The sequence below is a fragment of the Coturnix japonica genome, chromosome 21 (assembly GCF_001577835.2).
Source record: "Coturnix japonica isolate 7356 chromosome 21, Coturnix japonica 2.1, whole genome shotgun sequence".
Lineage (NCBI taxonomy): Eukaryota > Metazoa > Chordata > Aves > Galliformes > Phasianidae > Coturnix > Coturnix japonica.
Genome location: NC_029536.1, coordinates 1,598,518 through 1,623,144, shown reverse-complemented (window position 1 = coordinate 1,623,144; position 24,627 = coordinate 1,598,518). Strand labels below are relative to the sequence as shown.

The 24,627-nt window shown below is 41.5% G+C and overlaps 2 protein-coding genes across 10 annotated transcripts in view; both read right to left on the bottom strand.

The window, feature by feature from the left end:
* Positions 1 to 5,054: 5,054 nt before the first annotated feature.
* TMEM52 (transmembrane protein 52) lies at positions 5,055 to 14,703 on the bottom strand. Of its 4 annotated transcripts, none has more exons than XM_015882215.2 (5): positions 14,421 to 14,703; positions 12,976 to 13,019; positions 12,208 to 12,252; positions 10,573 to 10,742; positions 5,055 to 10,287 (listed from the first exon to the last, which is right to left on the bottom strand). In XM_015882215.2, exons 3-5 carry the CDS (start codon positions 12,237 to 12,239, stop codon positions 9,977 to 9,979), a joined length of 513 nt encoding a protein of 170 aa, XP_015737701.1. In that variant the 5' UTR covers positions 12,240 to 12,252; positions 12,976 to 13,019; positions 14,421 to 14,703; the 3' UTR covers positions 5,055 to 9,976. The 4 variants fall into 4 exon arrangements, with proteins under 4 accessions (XP_015737701.1, XP_015737702.1, XP_015737704.1 ...); XM_015882216.2 differs by lacking the exon at positions 14,421 to 14,703 and adding an exon at positions 13,246 to 13,270; XM_015882218.2 differs by lacking the exon at positions 14,421 to 14,703 and adding an exon at positions 12,662 to 12,867 and having other exon boundaries at positions 12,976 to 13,239.
* A 1,061-nt stretch (positions 14,704 to 15,764) lies between these two features.
* The window catches only part of CFAP74 (cilia and flagella associated protein 74), a 31,053-nt gene continuing 22,190 nt past the window's right edge, over positions 15,765 to 24,627 (bottom strand). For all 6 annotated transcript variants that reach the window (XM_015882182.2, XM_015882180.2, XM_032448799.1 and 3 more), the window contains 15 exons: positions 24,372 to 24,505; positions 23,572 to 23,848; positions 23,011 to 23,118; positions 22,649 to 22,815; positions 21,935 to 22,069; positions 21,746 to 21,855; positions 21,316 to 21,371; positions 20,874 to 20,993; positions 20,448 to 20,600; positions 20,041 to 20,170; positions 19,401 to 19,555; positions 18,308 to 18,446; positions 17,735 to 17,862; positions 17,444 to 17,578; positions 15,765 to 16,327 (listed from right to left, as the gene is read on the bottom strand). In XM_015882182.2, coding sequence (XP_015737668.1) covers positions 16,220 to 16,327; positions 17,444 to 17,578; positions 17,735 to 17,862; positions 18,308 to 18,446; positions 19,401 to 19,555; positions 20,041 to 20,170; positions 20,448 to 20,600; positions 20,874 to 20,993; positions 21,316 to 21,371; positions 21,746 to 21,855; positions 21,935 to 22,069; positions 22,649 to 22,815; positions 23,011 to 23,118; positions 23,572 to 23,848; positions 24,372 to 24,505 — 2,055 coding nt within the window. In that variant the 3' untranslated portion in view covers positions 15,765 to 16,219. The remainder of the gene's footprint in view (positions 16,328 to 17,443; positions 17,579 to 17,734; positions 17,863 to 18,307; positions 18,447 to 19,400; positions 19,556 to 20,040; positions 20,171 to 20,447; positions 20,601 to 20,873; positions 20,994 to 21,315; positions 21,372 to 21,745; positions 21,856 to 21,934; positions 22,070 to 22,648; positions 22,816 to 23,010; positions 23,119 to 23,571; positions 23,849 to 24,371; positions 24,506 to 24,627) is intronic.

Sequence of the window (24,627 nt, the reverse complement as noted above, 5' to 3'; positions counted from 1 at the left end):
TTTCTTAAAGAAATTACTCTTTTGACAACACTTGAAGTACAGGTGAGGGATATCTTTTTTATGTACAACATAGACCTTTCCACACTGTGCATTTCACAAGCACTATTTTAGTATCTCCTCTGTGCTATTGTTTATGAATATTCTCATTTACTTTAAAGAAAGTCTCACTTCAGTTTCCTTCCTATCTATAGCTCTGCTGTATTTATAACTCTCCAGCTCCCTCCAGGGTTGTCAGTACATGGTTTGCTATCTCAGTCAGTTATCTTGTTTAAAGAAAATCCTGTTTACAGTTTATCCTGTCTGCAGAACAGTCTTGTTCATAGCTCCCTCATGTAGCACAAAAGAAATGGGTTATGGCAGTGGGCTTTGACATCCAGAGTTGGATGCTCTGATCTTCTCAGTTTTATTCTTGGCTTTGCTATGGAGTCTGGTTTTGAATTGTTTAGTTCCTTTGCTTTATATGCATCAGTGTGGAATGAACACAGTAATACAAAACAGCACTGCAAATTTAATCCACTGACACTTGCAAAGTATTGAGATTTTTTTTTGTGTTGAAAGAGGTGAGGAAATTCTAAGTATTGTTCTGAAAATGGGATTTGAAATCCATTGGCAGAGATATGGTATGAGATACAATCCTACTGTGAATTGTGGCATTCATACCTGGGTAAGTAAAGCCCCTCTATGTGTATATTTTTCTTAAACAAAAATATTTATTTAAAAAATTGTTGGTATTTGAAAAAATCCTAATGAACAGATTTGGAACAACCTTTTAAAGGGTTTAGGAACATTCAAAAAGCTGGAAAGTCACACCAACATAAACCACAGCCTTTCCCCAGTGCTAACACATCTCTATGTGCAAGCACAAAACTAGCAAGGAAACCCACCAGCAAGCAATGCTATCAGTTCATTACTTCTCCATAAGTCTTTAATCATCAATTAGCTGAACAAACTAGTTGCAGATAAGTTCTCTTCTTAAGTGATTGTTGTGTGCCGAGATTTGATGTTCCATTAAAGACATTTTTACTTGCAAACTGTAACAGCTGGAGACCAGGTTTTATGTTCTACTGTCAAGAACACACTGACAAATTTCATACATACAAAAGCTCAGCAACAGAGCTGTGATATTTCCTGCATGTGTTTAGGATGACTTATGCTGTTATATTACTGATGTGTATTATGTTAATTCAATTAAACCTAAAGACCATTGTATCTTTTGTGTCTTCTACCACCCTGGTACCAGTAGGGGTCTGCATTGGTGATATCACAGCAGTGGAACAATCTCAGGAATTGTTGAATTGCATTGCCAAAGTTAATGCTGGAGTCTAAGCTAAAAGCACGATGTGGTTTACTAATGCACACTCGTCAGCAGATGTACAGCTACACAGAGTATCACCCCCTGGCATTTGTTAGTGACCACACAGCTATTTATTAATAATTAATCTGTTTCTGTGAGTGTCTGGATGTGGCTGAAGCTCTGTAAGTTCTCATACATATGCATGAGTGAGTGACCTGGTACAGATTTTAAATGCTCGCTGCTTCCCAAAACAGGCAATTGCATTTGGCACTGAGATGAGTCCTCTCCTCATGCTTTCAGATGTCAACTTTCCTGCCGGTCTTGCGGAAGGCTGCACATTAGTAACACATCTCATAAGAAGGCTGTCAGATATGATTTATGGGCACTGTTCTGCTTTATCTATATGGCCTACGTTAGTTTATTTTCAATACCACACTTGCTTAGCCTGAGTAACAGCCGAAATCAAGCCTGTATACTTGCTTCTGCCTGCAAACATAAGGCAATCACAAAACTGGGGCGAAGTCTTAGGAAAAGAGATTCAGGCAGGGCTGTGTGGTGGTAAAAGAGCTGTAGCTCTTCCTGTCCTCCTCCTCCTCCTCCTCTTTTATCTGCTGGGAACAGCCTGCGTCCTGGATCACATGGTGAGCAATTAGTGGCTCAGGCCTCTCCCCATGCTCTTGCTGCAGCTGTACCAATGTCTGTTCTCTCTATGCTAGTGAAAGGTACTGAAGCAGGTGCTGCTACAACATTGTGCTCTGGAAATCAGTTGGTGATGGAATAAGCTGTGTTTGGTAGAACTTATTCTACTCTGCAAATGCTGCATGCTGGTTTTGTTATACTCAGAAAGTATTCTTGTAGGGAATATATTCGCTGTATAAAGCACTGTAAAGCACTAGTAGCATAGCCATCCATCGCAGGGATGGCTCAATAGGCAGATTCTGGAACTGAAAGCATCATGAGCTACATCAGTTTATTGCCCTGCTTGACCTAGCAATGCGTACTGTGCTTCACTACCATGGTTGTTACCTCTGTGATTCTAGCAAAGATCTTCACATGTACACATATGCCACAAGGCAGTGTCAGTTTGTACAGACTTAGCTCAGAGGTCTTTAATACTGCATCACGCTTTATACATTGTCTTTCTCCTAGCATACTTAACGTGCACTTCCAGACCAGAGTTATAATCCTGTTTGGATTATACAATAATATATAAATACCCACTGTAATGACCTAAGAGTTTTGTAGAAGTGGGACTGAAGGGCAAAAGTAGTTGCTTCTACCACTCATTTATTGTGTTTGTTTTAGGGACTAGGCCCAGCTTTGTGGGCAGTTACCAAACGCAAGTCAACCATCAGGAATATTTTTGGGACCAAGTCTTGCCATTAAGAACCACTTTGTCTTCCACATTGCCTTTCTTCAGCACTGCATCTGAAGGTGTTGGCTGTAAAGGCAAACCATTTTACAGTTATCTGAGCGTTCACTCAGCACAGGAAGGGCTCAGATACCTTCCCTGCAGCTCTGCATGTAAAGAGGTGGAGGAAGGAAATCTGGAGAGGAAGCTGAACTTCCTGTGCCAGAGTTTTTATACTGGAGCCTTCCCTGAATTAAAAACAATGAAACAACAGTTTAAAATATGAATCACTAGAACTGCAGACACTTAGTATTGGATTGCTTGCCAGAAAGAAAGACCCTCGTGCATCTGTGACTACATATAGGGATTGGTGTTCTTTGAAAATCCATAACAGAAACAATCTGACCCTTTCTTGGACCTAGTTGTTTCTTTCCCCACCCTACCTCCAGCCTGATAAACTCCCTCTTCGTAGTTTTATTTCTCTCAGTTAGTGAGTTACATCTTTGTGAAGTAACTAATTCAGACTTCTGGATTAATCATGAGCACAAGCTGAGTTACAGCAGAAGTGGGTACCAAATGGCTGGCTTACAGAATTGAGTCTAAGCAGACCATGAAAGGAGGGAAAAAGTAAGAGCTGCAGAAAACTTTCAACTAAATGGATATACACACACACATTTTGTAACTACAAATCGATAAAAGACACCACCAAATTAATTACATAAGTTCCCAAGTTACCCTGATTTTGATTCCTGTTACTTCCATATTCATTTGATGTTATCGAGCACCTCCCTGGCTTGTAACGCAATGGAAAGCACAGCAGCAGAGCAGAAGGTTCTACGCTGTAACAAGCGATGGCTTACTGAAATACAACAGCCACGGGCACAGCAGCAAAGGAAAATAACCTGCTTATCTTCAGAAGGCCCCAAGCACACAGGGATCTCCAGCAAGGTTCCATTGTCTCTACTGCCAACCCTCAAATGAGGTGTTGGAAAGGGTAGATCTTGGCTCCAGCCCTTCCAATCACTCAGACACATTACATGCACTTAAGCTCCCCTGGGTAGGCCCTGCCTTCCCACCAGGAGCTCCGTCACTGGTGCAGGCTGTGACTCAGCAGTTCTGCTACACTGGTTAAAACACAGAGATTTTGGATTTTAAGTTTCACACATAAAATAGAGAGGTAAGGTGCATTGGAAAAGAGAGGGAGAGGAATCAATGAGAAACTTAGATTTATTTATTTATTAATTAGAGCATAGCACCGAGCAATCATTTTCCAGTATTGCCAGCTATAATTCATGTAAGAAAATTAGGCCACTTATTTATTTATGTATTTATTTTGACCAAAACCCAATCATTTGGCTTGAAACCTATGGGAATGAGGGCATGCTCTGATGAAACAGCTTTCTTGTTGACAGTGAGAGAATCCAGAGAAAAGAAGTCTTCCTTTTCAGGGCTAGAACGGTGTTATTCTTTATGTTCTTTTTTTAATCCAGGTGATTTCCTGTATTTCTAAAACGTAATCTCCCACAGGAGGGAATACCTGCATAGCACCTTCTACCCAGAAGCACCATGCAAAACAATAGGTGGACTATATTTATTTCACTGCTTTCAAGCAGCTCATCTATTTCTGATTAAACAGGTCACATACAAGCATCTCCTCTGCTCCTTTTCTGATTTAGTTTTGCCTGTTTTCTCACCACTGGGACACAAATCAGCAGCACACTGGGCTGACCGCTCTAATTACAAGCCTGTGCTGAACTCTCACTGTACGAGATGATGCAATATCACTCTTAAGTAGCACAATGAAAAGCATTGCATGGGTAGCATCAGCAAAGCATGCAGCCTGCCAGCGCAGTGTGAGGGGGTAAATAGGATGATTAGGAATATCACTTACATGATGTTTCTCATTGTTTATATAACTGTTTATTCTAGGCCTACATTCAGTAGTAATATATATTCAATGTCACAGTTAAATTCAGGTGAAATTCATGAATGATTGAGGATCCAGGCAAGTTGGAAAGATGTTATCAAGTATTTTGATCATCTGACATAAAATGAGAGTATGAGCAGTCTGGGGTTATTTAGCCTCAGGAAGAGCAGACTCAGGAGCGATCTCACCAGTGTGTATAAATCCCAGATGGGAAAGCATAAAAATAGGTGGACTTGTCAATAGGTGCCCACTGACAGGGCAAGAAACAGAAGCAGGAAACTGAAATGGAGGAAACTTCACTCAAATATTCAGTATGCTGCTTTTACTGTAAGAGTGGTCAGACATTAGAACAGGTTGCTCGGTGAGGTTTGGAATCTGTCCTTGGATAATTCAAAACGATATTAGACATGCTCCAGAGCATATTGACCCTGCTGTGAGCGTTTGACTTGGTGGTTGCTGTGTCTGATGCACGGACTCAGATGTGAACGATCCAAATCATTTATTTCAAGTTCTCAAATTACTTATATACCTACATAAGTTTTCTTTTCTTGGCTTTCCCATTTGCCCCTACATGTCAACAGAACATTCCATGAACACTCTCCAACCGTTCAACATTATCCAGTCAGAGCCACGAGCTGTTCTTTCTTCATCTAGAGGTGTCCTTGGTTCTCATGCTGTTTATCTTGCTCCACAGCTGCTGCTCTGTACAGTCCTTCTTGCATTCCCATAGGTGGTGTCCAGAGGTCCCTCCTAAACTCAGCTGTTCCGTAAGTCCATAATTGCTCTCTATTTGACCAATGGAGAATAAAGGAAAGGATGTTTTTTCTTCCAAATTCTTAATTAAATTCTGTGAGGTCAAGCATCTGAAAAATTGACGTGCCCATAGGTCAGTTAGGCTCACTGATACCACCTGGTGGAGGAAGGCAGACTGCAGGCAAGGTGGAATAACAGATGAGTGGGGACAGTTCCCCAGTCATGCATCCATCCTTAAGATGAAAGGCTGTCATCCATCTCCTTCCCCTTCTCCAAGAGCCAAGTCACAGACACTGTAGGAACATGTAACAGAGATCACTGCACATGCAGGAACCTACATGCTGACCTACACTCACTGCTTAATGCAGTAAACCAGCCCTCAAGACAACGAGATCTGTTTTATTGATTGGGAGCATAGCACATGCTGCATGGTGAATAAATGGTATTTACAGGGCAGCGAGATAGACAAAGGCAAGTGCAAGGCAGAAAAAGAAATGGCTTTTCTGAGTCGTACTGCATCCAGACCCTACTGATGCTTTGCTCTGGATGCTGCCGGTTTACCACTTAATACTCTCCAAAGATTCTAATGCATTGATCATAAAAGCCATTATAGATGTACCACTTTACTTGTATTGTTAATGAGCTTGGCTATAAAGGGATTTGCAGCCTGAATTTCATCACAGAGCCAAGGTATAATTTGCTCTGGGCTATAAAGCCTATGAATTATTGAGGCAATTTACTTGCAAGCCTGAATTTTCTTTCTGAGCACAAGGGCTCATGGTGAGCGCATGTGTGTGCGAGAGGAGAGACAAGACTGCAAGCTGCTGCCAGTGATGTAAGCACTGCCTTGCTCCAGCAGTGCATCTCCCCATCATAAGCTCCTGCACACAGCCAGCAAATAACAGAAAATAGCTGCCAAAACAATTATTATGAACAAATGGGAGAAGAAGAATTACATGTTGAACAGTGCCAAATAAGCACCAGATTCAATTCACAATGGATATGCACTTCAGTTAATTACTAAGAGGAGCTTTTCCCTTAGAGATGTCACAAAGCTTGTGTGGATGTAATCAGAGTTTAGCAGATCTACTAATGGTGAAAATGCTAGACTGACAAATCAGAATTCTTAGGTCCTCCATCCAGCTGAACATGTGGGACCCTTTGTGGCCACAATTCCAGTGTGGGGAGAATTTCCCATTCCAGAGGATACATGCCCTAAACAGAAGATCAACAGGAAAGGTGAAGAAAAAGAGACAGGAGAGAGGAAGTAGCTTTGTGGAGATCACCCTGCAGGCTTCTAAACACGTCACAATAGCACATGCACAGGCAGCTGCAAGCCAGTTCCCTTGGCCAGGGAATGGAAACCTTCATCATTCCTGCAGCACTAATAAATAGTATCCCTTATAATGCCTTGTTTAAGAGCTTAAGAACTGGCTATAAGCGTTATGTACATAGACATTAATTCTCATTGAATTAATTTTTGTGCACCCTGCCTAGTTACTCTTTAATGGCTCTCAGAGAACCCAAAGTTGAGACACATCATGGCTGTTTGGAAACAAGTGGGAAAGGACACGTGATTAAGAGGAATAAAATCAAATGTAAGCTGGGCTCTTTTTCTGCAGCTGAGTTTTATTTTTATTTTACATCGCAGAATGTAATTATAGAAGGAAAAAGTGCTTTCACTGACAAAACCAGGGACCCTGGCAACATACATGAGAACAATTAAAGAGCAATCCTATCCTTCAGATCCCCTTTACAAGCTCAGTAGGGCAGAAACAAAGAACACCACACCTATCTAGGTTGGGAGCTTTTGAAGGTATCCTGTTTGAACCTCACTAAGTGGCATCAACCATCAACAGAGTTTTCTAGGATCATGAAGTCAGATCTCATGCTGACAGATAAACAGAGCTAGAAAGAACACAAAGAAAAAGTCAAAAGAGAATTTTGTGTGGAAAGTAGCAATAGAAACAAAAAGCACTAATCTCAATTCTAAATTCTCAGTTTAATTAGTGAGTTTTAAAACATCGATCAAAGTTAAGAAGTTCATTTTAACTTACCACTCATTAAGGCTAAGAAATCTTACCATCCTTTTGCAGTTGCATTGCAAAAATGCAGGTTGAATAGAATCTCTCTCAAACCTATTTTTACAGCCATTAACAAGAAATTATCTTTCCCTGCCTTGCCCTTATGTATGATCTTTATGTCTCGGGAGATATATTTAGTGCAATTCTATTGAGCAAATGAAACCTGCTAAGTGGAGATGCAAATAATGCACAGTTGTCAACAATCTGCCTCCTCGCAGACAGGGTGAGGGTGAGCTTTGGTTATCAGCTGCGAGAAGTCAGATCAAAGCCCAGATATCACTGTCGAAAACACGAGCTGCTTTTAATCTTCAAATATTAAATGTTTAAAGAAAATCCTATGCTCCTGTGTGTTGATTAGGTCAAGGAAATAGTTTATTTAAAATTAATGAACCATGTTGTAAGGCCTTACAATACCCTCCATGGGTACTTAATGTTTTGATACTGGGTCTAGCAGCATATATAAGCAAAATGAATGGGTCTCCTTGCAATGTGGTAGGTAGTCCGTCAGGAACTTCTGAGAACTCACATGACAGAAGCATTGTAAAAGCAAAAACATGCAGAGAAGGGAAGTCAAACCCTTGTGATTTTATTCCCCTTTTTTTCCCCTTGCAAACTCAGTCCTTGCACTGCAAAGTAACTTCTCTCTGCAGACTGGTCAGAGCCCAGGCTCAAAACCGCCCTTGCCCTTGGCAGCAGGAAGAGATCTCTGTATTACAGAGCAGCTCCCAGTCATCTCACAACGCAATTCACTGAAAAGCGAATGGCTGCCCTCTTGTGTCAGCCACTGTTATTTCATTCACCTCATTTTATATTCCTGCCTCTTCTAACAAGAGCACTCTGCCTTGTATTAGACAGTATTAGACAATTCAGTGTTTTAGCCCACTGACTGCTGTGCTAAGAAACCAAAAATAGAAAGTCTGAGTAATCCATACATATAATATTTACCACCTTGACAGTACAGAATATAAAAAATATAGAGATTGGCTAACTGCAAGGTAGGCAACATTTGCTAAAGTTCCTTGTGAGATAGAAATGTAATCTTAAAAATTAATTACATTTATTGTTTTACATACAAGATTTTGGTTTGGACATTTTCCTCCTAGTCACTCTCTAATTTCATGTCTTCTGAGTCTTTAGTATGTCCTGGGTTTCCTCATAGCTATAATTAACATAATATAGCACATTAGATGCCATGCTACATTTCTTACATTAAGCTTTGAAAACGTGTTTGTTAGTGCACACACAATGACTCAGAAGGGGAATTACCCCTCTTCTGTGCTACAATCAGAAAGTCAGATACAAACGTAACATGGTGGCATAGAGAATTGACTTTGTAGGCCATTGTGTTAAATCTTCATTTCTACACATGAAAGGCTGACAAGAGGTATCTTATGTTTGCAAAACTGCTTTGAAATTCCCCAGAATTTTCATGTTTAGTGCAAGCAAATGTTACCAAGATGGGAAGAAATGTACGTGGGAGAAATTCACACTGCAGAAAATGAACTTGATGCTGTCACTGGCAGGCAATATAATTAGCTCTCTGTGGTCAGTTACAACTGATTAGACAACACAGTTTTTCCATAAACCTTAAACTGATGCCATGTGGGTTATCTTCTTTTTTACTTCAGCCTTTAAAAATAAGGAAAAACTACTATGTAGTTAAGTGCTTGTCAAGTTCACACTGATAATCCCTCCAGGTGAGATGTCACATGGGTTCTCATGATGGTAGTATCATGTTCTTCTGAAATAGCCAATTGTTATATATTATCTGCATCTAAAACAATGGATATTGTCCCAATCATGCTGTTTTTCAAACCCACCGTGCTCAATCAGCAAGTACTGTGAATATTGAAACACATTACTGATACTCAACCAAGTACAGAAATCTCTTTGAGACTAATTTGTACTTCAAGTGGCAGAAGTAAGTAGCAAAAGGATCCCATACACAAGCCAGCTCATCTTGAAAATAGATTTAAAGGAACAAAACTCCAAACCAATCCCTTTGAGTCTTATGACCAACAAAAATAATCTCTCTTATCTGTTTCATTCCTTGCCTGTAGTTGTGAAACAGAAGGTAGCGCGTTTTCCCCCAGACACTTTCCTGTCCGTGTTTGCAGTCATTCTTCAGTTTAAGGAACACATGTCTTTATGTAGTGACAAATTTAGCACCCCAGCAGTTTGCTGAGTAGTTACAGTTCCCAAAATAAAAGAAACTGTAGAGAGACAGAGTATCACTGACTCTCCAGTGTGAGTTTATAGGATTCTACTTTCAACTCCAGTTTACGAAAGCTCTGTTCAGGAGCAGCAACTTGCTTTTTGTAACATCTGACTGTTTCCAAGATGACAGCATCCCCATGGTCTTCTGCTGGGCACAGGGAGTTATTTTACTTAAACAAAAGATGAAGAAGCATCCATGGCCCACCTTTATAGGCACTTTTAAACTGCTGCCCTTTATCACGATCTGTTAGGAGATCTTTCCTTCATAACTTTGTCTTACAAAACCAAATTCTTTATGTCCTCTTTAACTTCCATAGTCCTTCCATTTCTTTACTCCTCATCAAAATGAGCTAGAGCTGAGGCTGTTCTTGTGTTGCATCTTCTGAATTTGGCTGTGTTGATGGATCTCTGTTGATTACTTCAGGTGAATTCTGGATGGGATTCTGCCCACCTGGCATCACCTGTCCAGGGATGTCACTGAGTTTCTGGCTGACCAGTGCTACTTCAATGTGCTGTTTACCCATTTGGACAGCTTCATCATAAGAAGGTGGCAAATCCATTGCGTAGGGGCTGTAAGCTGGAGGGGATACAGTGCTCCTATCCATACCCACAAATACCGAAGGGATAGGGGCACTTGGAGGGTACTGGAATGAACTATATGCTGTGAAGAAAAGAAAGGAAAAGAAAAAAAAAAAATCAACAATTGCATGGAACACTGATATATAAAGGGCTGATCCCATTTTTCCCCAAGAAATTATAGGCTTGCCTTTTGCTTGCTGAATACATGCACACTGTACTAAAAGCTACCTCTATAGAAATATATATAATCTATACATTCTCAAAAAAACCCACAACACTGTCAGGAAAGCAAACATCTGCACATATTGCCATCCAGCTTCTGTTGTAAAGCACCTGACAGAGTAGGTGCAACCCAGAGGATACCTACAGGTCACTGTGCTGTGAGCAGTGCTGTCGCTGTCAATAGCAACAACAGTCAGATCATAGGGGTGCCGAGGGAAGGGCTGAACTGGAGGCCTCTTCTTCCGGCAGCAGAACTTCTTGCAGCTTGCTGTGATCCCACAGAGCAGGAGCATGAACACAGTCAGCAAGATTAACCTTAGAGAGGTTAAGAACACCATAATATCATCAGTTCTGTTTTACTTCTCCCACAGCCAGCTATAACTGCACTGTAAATGGGTGAAAGATAGGTCAAACCTCCTCTTAATGAGTCCTGGATCCAGAATTACAAAGCTGAATCACTGACTACTGGTACCATCCTTTCTGCATTGCAGATTCTGTGATGTTAATGATCTTGGGTTGTATATTCAGCTTGTTTACAATGAGAGTGGAAGGGAAATGCAAGTATAAACTTGCAAAACCACTCTGCCCAGGTATGGTGTAACGTAGTAATATACACTGAGTGCACACTTAAAATGGACCCAGAAGACCATTTGTTGCAGTAAAAGGAAAGCTCTGAACTGCAATTATCTTTTGTACAAGATAGAATTTTTGAGGAAGTGGTGCACTCTGCATCTCCAGGTGCAGGGAAGAATGAGTTTGGGATAAAGCCTTGCTTTCTCTTATTACAGTCAGGAAGGGAAGTAGGCAGAAGAAACACACCAACCTTCTAAATACAATGCAAACGAGGCTTAGGTGGCCTACAGGTCTTGGCTCTCATGTGTTAGAAGTACACAGTGCTCAAACTTTGCAATGAAACATTTCTCCAGTGCAAGGAGTGTGACCTCATCTCTGGCCAGTGGGTATTTCCTCGCACTACCAGCGCTCTATGCTGGTGTGCAGTGACACGGCCATACCTTCACATGCTGCTACCCTTGGAGGAAGGCAGAAATCACCGCAGGGGAGGTATCTCAGCACTAGCTCATTAGCTTTCATGATTTTAACTCTGCCTAATTACAGAAGCCTTAAAATATTTTATGCAGCCGTATGTATTTTTAAACAGCCCTATATCAGCATCTTCTGAGAAAGCAAAGAATAGCAAATTAGCTTGGACTGAGTGATGATTAAAACTAATCAATCTGTTACTATCAAAATTAATGTCATGTGACAGAATACAAGCTGCAAAAATAACATTAGGATACACAGAATGCATGTTTTAGGAAAGAGATGAATACACTTGTGGCAAGACCTTTGCCTCTCACTTACTATTATCCTTTCATTCAGCTTGAGATCAGAATGAAAAATCAACACCATAAGCTCACAGCCTCTTGTCCCATAAAAGGGAGAGCGCTGAGGACTGCGCTTGAGGCAGTGCCAAGTCCTAACAAGTCCGTTCTGTGCAGCTGCCATTGTGTCCCAAGTTGTTTATTTAGGAAGAACAAACAAGATCTACAGCTGAACTCTGCTGTACTCAGAATGGAAAGATGACAGACCCCCAGATGAATGCTCTGCTCTGCCTGACACCTTATCTCCTCTGCCATCCCATCTGTCATGTATTCCCCTGGCAGCTCTCCCTGAGCAGTCCTTTCCCCCCATCAGGACTGAGAGGAGCGTTCCCACTACCTTACTGCGATCCCTGCTCATGAACTGTCAAATTATTGAGTAAGATTAATAATAAACTTACCAAATGTACCACAGGCTTGTCCAATTAGACATGTTCTGAGGGCATCTGTGAAGAAAGGTGATAATTCACTGATTTAAATATCCACACTCAAATGGCGAATGCATGGAAGGGAATCGATTTCTGACGTGTAAAAGTAGAAGCGATTAATAGGAATATGGAACTGAAAGCCTTCAGATTTCATTTCAGAGGACTGTTCTTCATAGCTGTAACGTTACTCCAGTTAAGGACATGCAAACCCCGCTGTAAAAGTGAGGCTCTGGGTGAACAAGTGCTTTCATGGAGAGAGCTACCCATGCTCCCAAGGCACCATGAAATAGTTCTTTCCCATTGACCTCCACGAAGCAGCTGTCTGACAACTCCAGCCTATGACAACTTCCCACATCCCATGCTTATTTTTAAATCGCTTTTTCATATCTACAACACAACCAGGAATATCTTACACAGATCTACTTACGGTACAAAAAAAATACAAGATAAGAAGATCGGCTTTAACACATTTCAGACACAGCAATACTCCAAGTGGAAACCTGGGATGGATTTGATGCAAAGCGCTGCTTTTGGCCCCAGAGAGGAGCCTGCCAGCTGACACTTCCGAGTCCTTACGAAGAAGAGCGTTGTGCAGCAAGGGCAGCCAAGTCACGGCCCGGAGCTGGGAAGGAGCTGGGAGACAAACCGGGCAGCGGTGTACGGCCACAAGTAAATCTTCCTTCTGACCCGGTACTGTCACTCGATCAGGAAAGGAACATGCGAAAAATGTGGATTACTCACTGATCAGAGTCCTTCGTGCTATTCCCAGAAGATCAAAGCAGTGCCTAAGAAAGGGGGGAAAAAAAGGGATCAGGAAACCAGACGGGCAGCAGCAGAGCTCCGCCGTGTCCCGCAGCAGGTGCCGGGCCGAGCACCGCGGCGCTGCCCAAGGACGAGCTGCTCCGCGCTCAGGCCGCTGCGATGGGGGAGAACTCGGCGCTGATCGCCCCGATGGGGCCGCCCCGCTCCGCCCCGCCGCGCTCCGTCCCGCACCGCCGCCCGGCTCCGTACCGCCGCCAGCAGAGCCGAGCCGAGCCGAGCCGCCCGCCGCGGGGAGGAGCCGAGGCGGAGCCGAGCCCGTCGGGTTCCCAAAGCGCCGTGATTTCCTGCGGGGCTCCCCCACAAGGCCCCTCCGGGCGCCTCTTAGGCGCTCCGGGATTCCCGGGGTGGCGACCCGGCTCCTTGCAGCCGCCTTGGGGCTCTGCTTTGGCCGGCCGCGTACAACGGAAACCGTGAAGTTGGGAACGTCTGGATGGAGAGAAGCCAGCAGTCAGAGGCTTCACCAGAGCGGTGTTGGGCTGCTTTTAAAATAGAGAACGATCAGATCTGCAAGCAGCAGAGAACACACCTGGGGGCTGTAAAGTTTCAGAGATATTTTGAACGTGTAGTGAAAAAGAAATGAGAAACTAGGAATGAAAAACAACAACGAAGCTTCGGGAAAACGGATCATTCGTAGTTTTAAAAAGTCTTGTTAAAACACATAAAAACACTTGAAACAGTTTTGATGGCTCTATGAAAATGGGTTTACTCCCAAAGAAGGTAACCGTGTTCAACAATTCACGTTTATAAATTCAGTTAAAATTCCTACACGTCGGTGTGGCTGTCTTGTAATATCTCATCTGGGGGCAAAATTGTAGGAAAATATTTTGTTGCTTTGATTACACTAATCCCTGTAGCAGCTTTCCCCTTCTGAATGATAGCTTGTCTGCAGTCTGCTTTTCTGCACTCCTCTTCGCAATGAAGCCTCACTATTTTAGATGGATCATACGTACCCGGAGCATTAAGAAGCTCCCCTTGCTTGTTACAGAAGTCTTACTGTCATCAGGGAGGAAGAAAACATGCATCAAAAGCCAACTGTATCCAAATGAAGGAGTATTTCTGCATCAGAGCTGAAGGTGACTTAATTCAGACACTGTTGAAGCAGTGGCACAGCAGAGGTCAGTTACATGGCAGAAAACTAATGTGAGTGCTGTGCCACAACCCAGGCAGCAGCTGAGCACCACACAAGCCTTTTCCTCCCTTCCCACTCCTCCAAGTGGGATGGAGGAGAGAACTGGGGGAAAAAGGGCAGAACTCAGAAGTTGAAAGAATATTTACTAAGGCAGAAAAGGAAGAGAGGAATAATAGTAACAATAATAACATATATACAAATCAGGAGAAGCACAATACAGTTGTTCACTACTCACCAAGGGATGCCCAAGGAACACAGCTCACCCCCAGCTCATTTCGCTCAGTTTTATAGTTTTTTGCATGATGTCATATGGCGTGCAATATCCCTTTGGGTCAGCTGAGGTCAGCTGTCCCGGTTCTGGCCCCTCCCAACTCCTTGTGCCCCCAACACCTCGTGGGCAGCACAGAACTGAAAAACTGAAACCTCTTTGGAAGGAAATAATACATCTGGGCTCCCATAGGCAGAAGTTCCTTTGGTAAGAAGCAACCGGGAGCAACAGCAAACCCAATAGCTTGGAAGTACTGAGTTGAGCAGCTCTGCCTCCAGCTGGCATTCACTGGCTTTGCTCTATCAGTTATGTCATGTGTTGCTGACTGAAATATTTTCCTACGGGACCAACCAGGGTCATGGGACTGCAGCTCATTTAGAAAAAAGCACCATTCATAAGTGTGGAGCAATCTCTGAAGTCACTGGATAAGAGAACACACATCCTCAATACGCACATACACTCTCATTTCCTGTCAAAAAATGAACTTGATGTATCTTATAAGGAATATAAAATGATGTAAATGTCCTTCTTATTAAACTAGAGCTGGATTAGAACCAAGAAGTATATCTGCATTTAGATCCAGACTATTCTGAAAGTTCAGGAGTTCATATCCGGTGATCCAAGAGCAATCCACGGTTGCAAATCTCAGCATACAAGCATGATGTTCACAAGAAACAGAAAACTTAAGCTTCTGAGAAACTCAGATGTATTGCTAACCTGTTTTGGAGGTGAAGTGTTGAATAGGATTGTTTCTTTCCTCAGGAGATGAGTTACATGAAGGCTAGAGTTGCTGTGTTGAGCTCCTCCTAGTTGGACTAGCATGAGGCATTTACCTCTGTGACATTTACAAATGGTCTGGTTCTGTTTTCTTACTGCTAAGCTAAATGAGCAATTTTAACAGCTACACAAGTGATGAATGAGTTTTGGAGTAGTGGTCAGGAAGATGTGGCACAGGGTTACTGTGATTCATGAAAGGTGATGCAAGATTTAAGGGATATCTATGATCCAGAGTTTTACTGACTCCTTGGTCCCTTGTTCCCTATCTTGAACTGGTTCTGTGTTCTTCCCTGAACCAGATACCACTTCTTGACCCAAATTAAACCCACGGGGCATTTCAGCTTCCCCCAGTAACCAGAAGAAATCAGTTCTTAGTCAGAATTCAAATGAAAACAAATATAGAAATTAAATTACTGGGCAGCCATGATCTAGTGTCTAATCACAGACAGTGATTGGTAAGCAGCATGGTCACCATCTCTTCTTGATCATGAAGATATCACACTGTATTGCAAAAATGATTGTCCAAACTACCAGGAGGAGGCTGAAAAGAAAGTGCTTTATTCTGGTCATAGGAGGGAAAAAAAACAGAAAACAAAAAACACTGCATCCATTAAAATGCATATGAAGTTAGAAACAGATATTGTTGGAAACTCACCCATTTAGAGGTAAAAATAAAAAGATTCTCCTTCTGAGGGAATTCCTGCCTTTAGAAGACACTGCAATTAACAGTAGGTGTATCTACTTGATGCCTCATGTTAATTCTTCCCTATACTACAAGCTTAGCATCACCAGGTCAGTCTAAAAGTAAAACAAGTAGAGTTTATATAGATTCCATGGGGAGAAAAGCAGGAATTGTACGTGTTACCTTCCTTTCTGCTTTCCTCCTCCCCTCACACATTTGCAACAGTTTCAAAATCTTCCCAGGTTCCAACTGACATGCAGTGATTTCCCAAATATTAGGTCTTCGCCTTCCATGTAGCTGGGGGCCCTCAGCAAGTGGGAGCAGATACAACTGTTGCCACGAAGAGGATTTGGTAGGATTGCTTGATGTTACCTTTTAAGTTCAGGAAGGCTGTCTCAACCAGGGGGGCACTGGCCTACAAATAAAAACAACACATAAAAACATCCTAATTCTTCTGTACACAGAATAGGTCAGCTGACCAAATTCTGAACTATTTTTCAGCTCAGGTGTAAGATGTACCCCCTTGTAGCCATAGGTTACCTCTCTTCCCTCTGGGTTGGTTGTTTCCTGTCTTCAACACAATGTTCATACTACAGTGAACAAAGTAGCAATGATTAAGTGCTCTATCCACAGAGCACTACAGATTCTGTCACCACATTACATCCACAGCAACTGAGCAAGGTAGGAACAAACTATGCTGGGGCAAGGGTTCGGAAAGAAGTGAACCCCCTCAGCCATGATTTAGCATTCAATCTTGTGTAACAACTAGTGGTTGCCAAGAGGAACTATGTCAGCCTCATATGTCGTGCCAGGATCTTTACTGCCTTCTTTCCAAGCAATGACAGCATCCTTTTAATTTTGGATTAGGCCAGTCATTCTGCCATCCCACACAGCGCTGACAACAAAAATTAGCAGAGTGAATTCTTTCAGTCTCCACAAGTACCCAAGAAGATTAATTTGGAAGGGCAGTTACAGCCCTAGGGCTGTTTTGAAGTCATATCAAGACTGCAATACAAAAAAAAGCAGGAGATGCCAGAGAAACAGGGTTCATGGAGCAGTTCATAAAGCAGAAATGAAACTGACTTCTAGGAATATACAAAAAGAAAAGGAACCCAAACTTTAAAAGAAATGTGAACACTGTGGCAGAATGATCCATGGAAATCTAGTTTTGTATCAGCAGGACTGCAGGTTTCCTTGAAAAAGGAGCATTAAGAAATTGACTTTATGGATGTGAACAAAGCAGAATCTTTCGGTGAATGGCAGCAGTATTTTGGCACTGTATTTTGTATAATGCGGTGGTCTGTAAGAAGTTATTTTAAGTCCTGTAAAGTGCAAGTGACTAATGCTTGTTCTCACACAGATGAATGGAAGTCAAAGATGAGATAGAAAGCCTTCAAATCATACGTATAGTTACTGGCTTTTGTTCCTGTATCCTAATGTGTCAAAGCAGCTTTTGTATTGATCCTGTAAGTCAGTGAAAACACAGCTGCAGTGCTGGCGGTTTAAGAAGCAATGTGCAACTGTTACTTACATCAAAGTCAGCAGGTGGCACCCAACAGACACTGATGCATTTTACATGACCACGATCAACTTTTCCCTTCACAGGTTCAATAGTAAATCCCTTCTTCTGGAGTTGTGACAGGTTATCAAAAGAGAACTCCACGCCCTACAAGAAACACAACACACCTCCATCACAGACAGTTCAATTTCTTTATACATGATTACCATTTATTCACACTTACTTGGCCCAGATGCTATATGGAGCCCTATTGTTTGCCAAACTACTGTGTTTGCCATTTCTACTGTGTGAAATTTTCTTCACCTTCTTTGATGCAGCCTGAGTTGTCTGTATAACTCCAACTTTCAGTTCTGTCACTGCTGGCTGTAGACCATCCTCTCCCTCCTTGTGCTCCAGAAGCAGGAGAATGGACTTCACTGATTTTTGTAGCTCTAAAGAAATATGAATCAAGTAAATTTTGAGGATAAGCTCAAACCCCTGATAGCATGTCTATTTCATAGCAGTGCAATCCCATATATGCTATAACACGCAAACTAACTTTATAAATATTCAATGCACATCAGAGAAGTGGCAGAAAATCAATACAGCTTGGTTCTCTGTATTAGTATTGTATTGTAATAGGTATTTGCAAGGTAAATTGCAAAGATATATGACATTCATTAAGGTACAATGCATTAGAATTCAGATAAAATCTTTTCTTAAGAGAAATTTTTATGCAGATTTGGAGGGGAGGTTATGAATATTACTTATACTATAAATCTTACTTATTCTCATTGTGGAAAGATTATCCTTAGCATAATTTCTCTTAAAAGACAAGGAACTTGCCTATGGTTTATAGCTCAGTAATATGTAATAAAACAAGCAGCAGCACACTACCTTCTTTTTGTGCTGTTTTTGATGACGGAGGTAGTGTTACAGCCAAGGACTCGATGGGCACATCCAGTGGAATTCCACCTTCCACATACATGGGATGATCACTTGCTGCACCCTTGAGCTGGATCACATGGGCAGTCTTCTATGTTGGACAAGAATATTTTGGATACAGGTTACAGCTTAAGCACCAGCGTAACTGGAATACTGACACAACAGCCTCAGTTGCTGAAGAATCATATCATCTATCATCTGCTTACCTTCAATGCCAGGAGGCATCACACACTAGAATCCTGCATCTTCCCCTTGTCTTATTTGCTCAAGCACTTTTGTCTTAAATATTTTATTCTTAGGCAGTGTGCCTCAGAAGGGACTGGAATAACTACACTAAAGCCATTGAAAAAGTAAAACTCATCTGCTGCCAAACTCAGCCTGAAGTTAGTAAACTTGAACCAGCCTCCATTTTACTCTGATTTTCTTTCTTACCTGCAATTCCAAAGATAATCTAGGGATGCAAAACATGCAAGGAGAAGAAACAGTACTTATTTGGTCACTGTATTTCTACTCAGTTTGCAGTGTGTGCTGATGGTCATTAGTGGTCACCCTTCATTATCTTTTGGTTAGCCTTTTTTGGACTATAGCATAAAGCTACCTGCCGTGCTGCCAGCCCGTGTGTCCTGATTTGGGCTCCATCTAAGCTCAACTGCTGCTCTACAGATGGAAGCCTCCTCCCTCATGCTGAGAGAATGCAGAAGCAGCTTCCTGGTACTCAGTGCACCTGCCAGTTTGCTCTGTGCATCATAGCTCTGTTCCCTTCTACAATTAACCACTACTTACAGAGAACCCAGCTGGAGCAGTGCTCAGCAGTGTGGCAGCAAGCTAGCTCCCATCACCTCTTGTGTTCATGCTGTGCACAGGACTGAACCCCAAGTTAACAATTGTTATAAATGAGAAAATGAATATTTAAAACCTGAAAAAAGCCAGCAGGTCCCAAGCCTGTCATTTCCTATCTATATCAGTTGATCTGATAAGGATAATATTTCTGCCTACAAATCCTGTCCTAGATACAGTTATTTACAATTCCTACTAATATCCATACCTTGCGAAAGAGCACAACCTTGAGACACTTAGAATAGTACGGACTTTCATGCTCAGGACTGAAGGTAACAGTAAATTCCTGGCTTTCCCCAGCAAGAATTTCTCCTTCTGTCGGATCAACACTGAACACACTTAGACCGTGATGGTTCTCTATTCCTAGTAAAAAGAAACAAGGATATGGATGAGAGTGGAGTACAGTTCAGTTCTAGTTCTGCATTTATTTTAAGCCCACTTCATTTTTGTTAGAACACAAAATAGGATTTGATAAATGGTTCTGTGGCAAAACAGAGCATTACAAATTCTAGATAAGTCCATTTATCAGTTTAATGCTCCAGTGGAGCTGAAGAGGCATCACCATATTCTTCCATATCTTTCTTACAGGGATGGACAACCCAGAATATGGTCTGATGTTAAAATGCTGTATAGGCTTATCTAGATTCAAACACTGGTGTCTCCTTCTTGATGTCTGCTCAGGCTGCATAGACTTACAGCTACCTACACTGACAGATTTAGTACAGCTCCTGTTGGGGAGACAAAATTGTGCCTTTCATTTCAGCCATGTGATGCCCCAGGTTCTGACAGACTCATACAAATCTAATGTGATAAAGTATTGCTGCTATTATATAGTGTGTAAAAGTTACCAGCAGTCTCCACTCCTTGCAAAGAGGACATGAGAAAGGACGGAACCCTCTGCAGATCTTTGTCCCTCGTGGATGAAAATGAATCCAGATGAATGGAGTATTGCAGGGTCACCATGGAAGTGTTCTGTACCTGATAACATGAATTTATACAACAGCATTTTTAAGAAGATTCTCAGGCCTATAGGATCTGTATTTTGTAAACAAGGCAGAACCCTGCAGGCAGCACAGGACCAGCAAACAAGATCCCCTCTGCACAGCATTGTTACCTTCAGCCCAAATCATTCTGCCAGATGTGCCTGTAAATCTCTGTTCTTTTGCCTACAGTTCACATTCCACCAGTCAAGGAACTATAGAACTCTTCATCCTACCTGCAGAAATCATTGATATGCTTTCTGGTTCAGCTTTACCTCGAACGTGGAAGTTGCCTTCTCTCCGGTTAAGATGTAGCCCATATCAAGTACTTCTTCCACAGAGCAAATGGTTGATGCCGTCACCCCATAACCAGTGATCCTTAGTGGCAAGTTGTTTTTTACAGTCTGGATGTCCAGCATTTCAAAAAACTGCCAAGGAGATGTCTGCATCAGACCATTTGCTAAAGGAAACCCCCCCCACAGCACTGCCTGGGCTCCAGGTCAGCCTCCCCCTGAGCCACCACAACTCTTCTGCCCTTGGACCCCCAGCCCCAGTGAGCTGTTACTACAGAACTTCTGAATGTAGCACACAGGCAACAAACTTTTGCTTATTATACAGATACAGCCCAGCAAGCAACACGTGTATGTAATGCAGCCACTCTTCTGCCTCACTTATTGTTCCCATTACATCTCTTTACTCACCAATTTACTCTCATTGGGAGCAAAAGAGATGATGAAGGTTTTGATTTCACCTGGCTCAAGCATCCTAACTGGTCTGACCAACAGAAAGGGACCACTGGGATTCAGGACTGAGAACTGTAGCTAAAGAAGTGCAAGTCAAGGAAAAAGAAGTTTTTGAACAAGAACTGGGAAGAGACACAAGAGCAGATTCCAAGTATTGTTCTGGCCAAAAAAAAACCAACAGTGTAAATCATCTCCAAAGAAATGTGAAAGATCAGTAACTAAGAGGAAAGAATGATATATTGGTTAAATATCCTTGGTAATGTATTATGTCACCAGATTTCAGAGTGAGACTGGAGGAATCTCCTCCTTAATTTAGTGTTGAACCAGTCCTACAGATAAGGCTCAAAACAAACAGCAACTGAATGACAGATTAACTCTCCTGTGTTCCAAACAAGGATACTTCCAGCTTCTCCGGGCAGATATTTTGTATTGTAGTTTGCTTCAGTATTGTATGGCCTGTTGGGAACGTAAACAAGATTTAAAACCACGATGAAGCTTACACCCAACACCATCGCTTCCTTTAAATCATGTTTCTACCCACATCAAACATGCATTCCACTTCTATGGCTAACAAATAGAGACCTTCAAATGCTTTTAAATTTGCACAGTCTATTGCCAAGTTCCTGATTTCACATTTCAGTATCAAGTTAGCTTTTTATATGCCTCAGCAGTCCACAAAGGCTCCTAATTTTCCACCTGAGTACCTCTCACAGGGCTAATTTCTATACTGACATTCAAAAAACCCACCAAATACAAAAAGAAAATGCACAACTATGCTCAGAAGAAATTAAAGACTGAAAAAACTCAGTGTTTGAATTCAAATTTCATACCTATTGCCACATCACCAAAATCAATGGAGTTTTTCCCATTATCTGAAGTGACCACAACAGATGGTGCTACAGCTGGACAATGCAGCTCCAAATATAAGGTGTTATAAGGGCTGGGGAGAGAGAAAAGGATATCTGAAATACCAAGAACTACAAAGATCTCACTTCAAGTCGTGTGTATGTGTGGATTACCTGAAGCTTAGACTTTCCAAGCCTCTCTTTTCATCAATATCTCCACTTGCAACAAAGCATGGTATGATGTATTTTTCAAACCTTCCTCTGAAATTCCTTGTCAGGAATGCTTGTGCTGCTATATAAACTTCCGAGCTAGAAAAATCCAGGAATAAGAATAACCTTAGTAAGTCAGAGAGAAAAGAAGGGAAAAAATATCAAAAGGTACCTACTAAACAATTTGTGTTTACTTGTTCTTTGTTAGACATTCAAAATACAGCATAGCAGTGACACTAAATGACTGTCTCAACGCACCAGAATGGATAGTTTCCATCTGGGTTGAATTTGTTCAGCTCTGTTAGACCTATTTAGAAAAGGTGTCTCATTTAGTAATTTCTACTGGTAATAAAGCTCAGCTGTCTAGTTGCCCCTTAAAATTATTCTCTTGTATCCTGCAGCCAAATCTACCAGTGCAGCCACATCTCGTGCTTTCTGATAGATTCTTTGAAGTCTTCAATTTCTCTGATGCATATAAAAGGATTCTTTGCCTTACATGAGAGGTTACAGCTGCGTGGCGTAAAAGCAGCGCTAATTTTGGAAGCAGCATTTGCAATATAGCTGAAGTTATTTCTTCACTACAGTTTGGCTTTTTCCCCACATGCAGGTTTTAGTAGATTTATAAAGAATGATAAAGAGAATTCATTTAACTGGTAGAAGATGCTTTTGCTGACTTACTCAGGCTTTATCTCTTTGGGTTCTGGTTTGGATTCTGGTTTCTCAGGTATATCTGAAGTACTCAGGCGTTTAATACTTTCAGTCCTTACAACCTGTTTGGAGGACTGCTTTCTGGAAACGGAAACATTTGATTTCCTTCGCTCTTTCTTTTCATCTATCTTCTCTTCCTGCAAACACACAGCATACCTGCACACTAATACCAATCACAGGTAACACAACCAAGGCATTCCTTTACAAATACTCCTGTACAAACAGGTCTTACATCAATCAGGAAATAATTTTATGATAAAAATACCATCTAGAGAAACTAATATTGGGAAGTAATAGACCAACAGCACGTGCTAGTTCTCAGCATTCCTTACTTGTATTTCTGCCTCTGTTGCAGCTGCTTCACAAAGCCTCTGAGCTGCCTCTTCTCTGATTAGCTGATCTGACAATGTTGGTCTGAAGGACACTTGAATCGAGCTTTTCTGGGAGAGAGAAAACATACATAAGAATGATAGGCAGAATTCGTCTCTCATACATGGGTTATACCTACAAAGCCTGATAGGAGCATGTATCTGATAGCAAAACATATACATATATTTTCCCCTGACGAGACAAACTTAAGGATGAGGTCACTTTCAGCTTTTCTGAAGTCTACTGCATCACAGTGGGCAGCTATTACCTGACCATTCTTTTTGAGATCTGAAATTTCTTCAAATAAATCATAGCAATAGCACTGGGGAAAGAATACACAGGAACAGCTCCTATAAACCAGGTTTGATGGTTAACCCCTTAAGTCTAATATAAAGCTGTTTCAGGTGAAGTCTTCCAACTATGCTAATAATTTGTTTTCAGCATCATTTGCAAGTGACAGAACAGGCAGAGATGTAGATGATCAAAAGATATGCTTGAACACTTGACATTTAAAAAGAATGCACCTTTCCAGGCAGCACAGTTCCAACAGAAGGCATGATTGTCACAGGGCAGTCTTCTGGCACGCAGAACTCAAATGAAGTGGGTCCAACAGGGGCAACTTCCCCATTGCCAATTCTTGGGACTGCATGAGTAAAGAAGTTGGCACTCACATGGGAATTCATCACATACAGTGTTGCTGTAGACACATCATTTAGAGCTGTTGCAGCAAACTGAACTAAGGAATGAGACAATTCAAGAGGTGGGTGGACTCCAACTGCTCTGCATGACAACTTGAATTGTCTAAAAATAAACACATGATAAATTGTTTCAGCATAAAATAGTCTCCTCATCAGCCCAAAAAATAGGAAACTGATCCTGTAGTCCCTATTTAAGAAGAATTTCTCAAGCTTGCAATGGAAATTTTACATAAAGATGGAAAATAACACTATTGTTAGTGAGCCATACTCAAACTCTTCCTCTATGAAGAAATACATCCAGTCAAATCATTTTTTGTCATAATTTTTTTAGTAGTGTAGCTTAATGCATGGAGCATTTTCCACACAAAAAAAGATACTAATAACTTAAAAAATATTCAGTAATTGCACTCAAAAAGCAGGCAAAACATTGCAGGCTAAGACCTGGGGCAAGCTAGCAGCTTGCATATGAGACATGTAAACTAAGGATGAAACTGATTGCAATGAGCAACTCTTGTCAACTGAATCCACACCTGCCTCACAGCTCTATCCCAGCCTCAGCTCTTCATAGTGGCAGGGATTTTGTTACTGGACAGACTTATGTGAATGGCTGAAATTTCTTCACATACCTATTAGCCTCTGACTTGCAGGTCAGTTCAAAGCTGTACTCTTTTGCCTTGTTGGCTTTAAAGATTACGTCCAATGTCAGACTTTCAAGAGGAAGAAGAATTCCAAATCCATCATTGGGCTGAACTTCAACAAACTTCAAAGTAGCAAGATAAGAAATAATTGTTAGGATAATAAGTTATCAAAGTTCTATTACTGGTTTTATTAAAGTTACTGAACTTAGAAAATTAGATGCAAATACTGTTATTAAATCTACAA

Excerpts from the sequence above, each read along its gene's own strand:
- TMEM52 (XM_015882215.2), bottom strand. The coding sequence starts at position 12,239 with ATGTCTAATTGGACAAGCCTGTGGTACATTTG. Across the intron at positions 10,743-12,207 it reads ACAAGCCTGTGGTACATTTG|GTTAATCTTGCTGACTGTGT; the intron begins GTAAGTTTATTA and ends AACCTCTCTAAG. Across the intron at positions 10,288-10,572 it reads TGCTCACAGCACAGTGACCT|CATATAGTTCATTCCAGTAC; the intron begins GTAGGTATCCTC and ends TTTTCTTCACAG.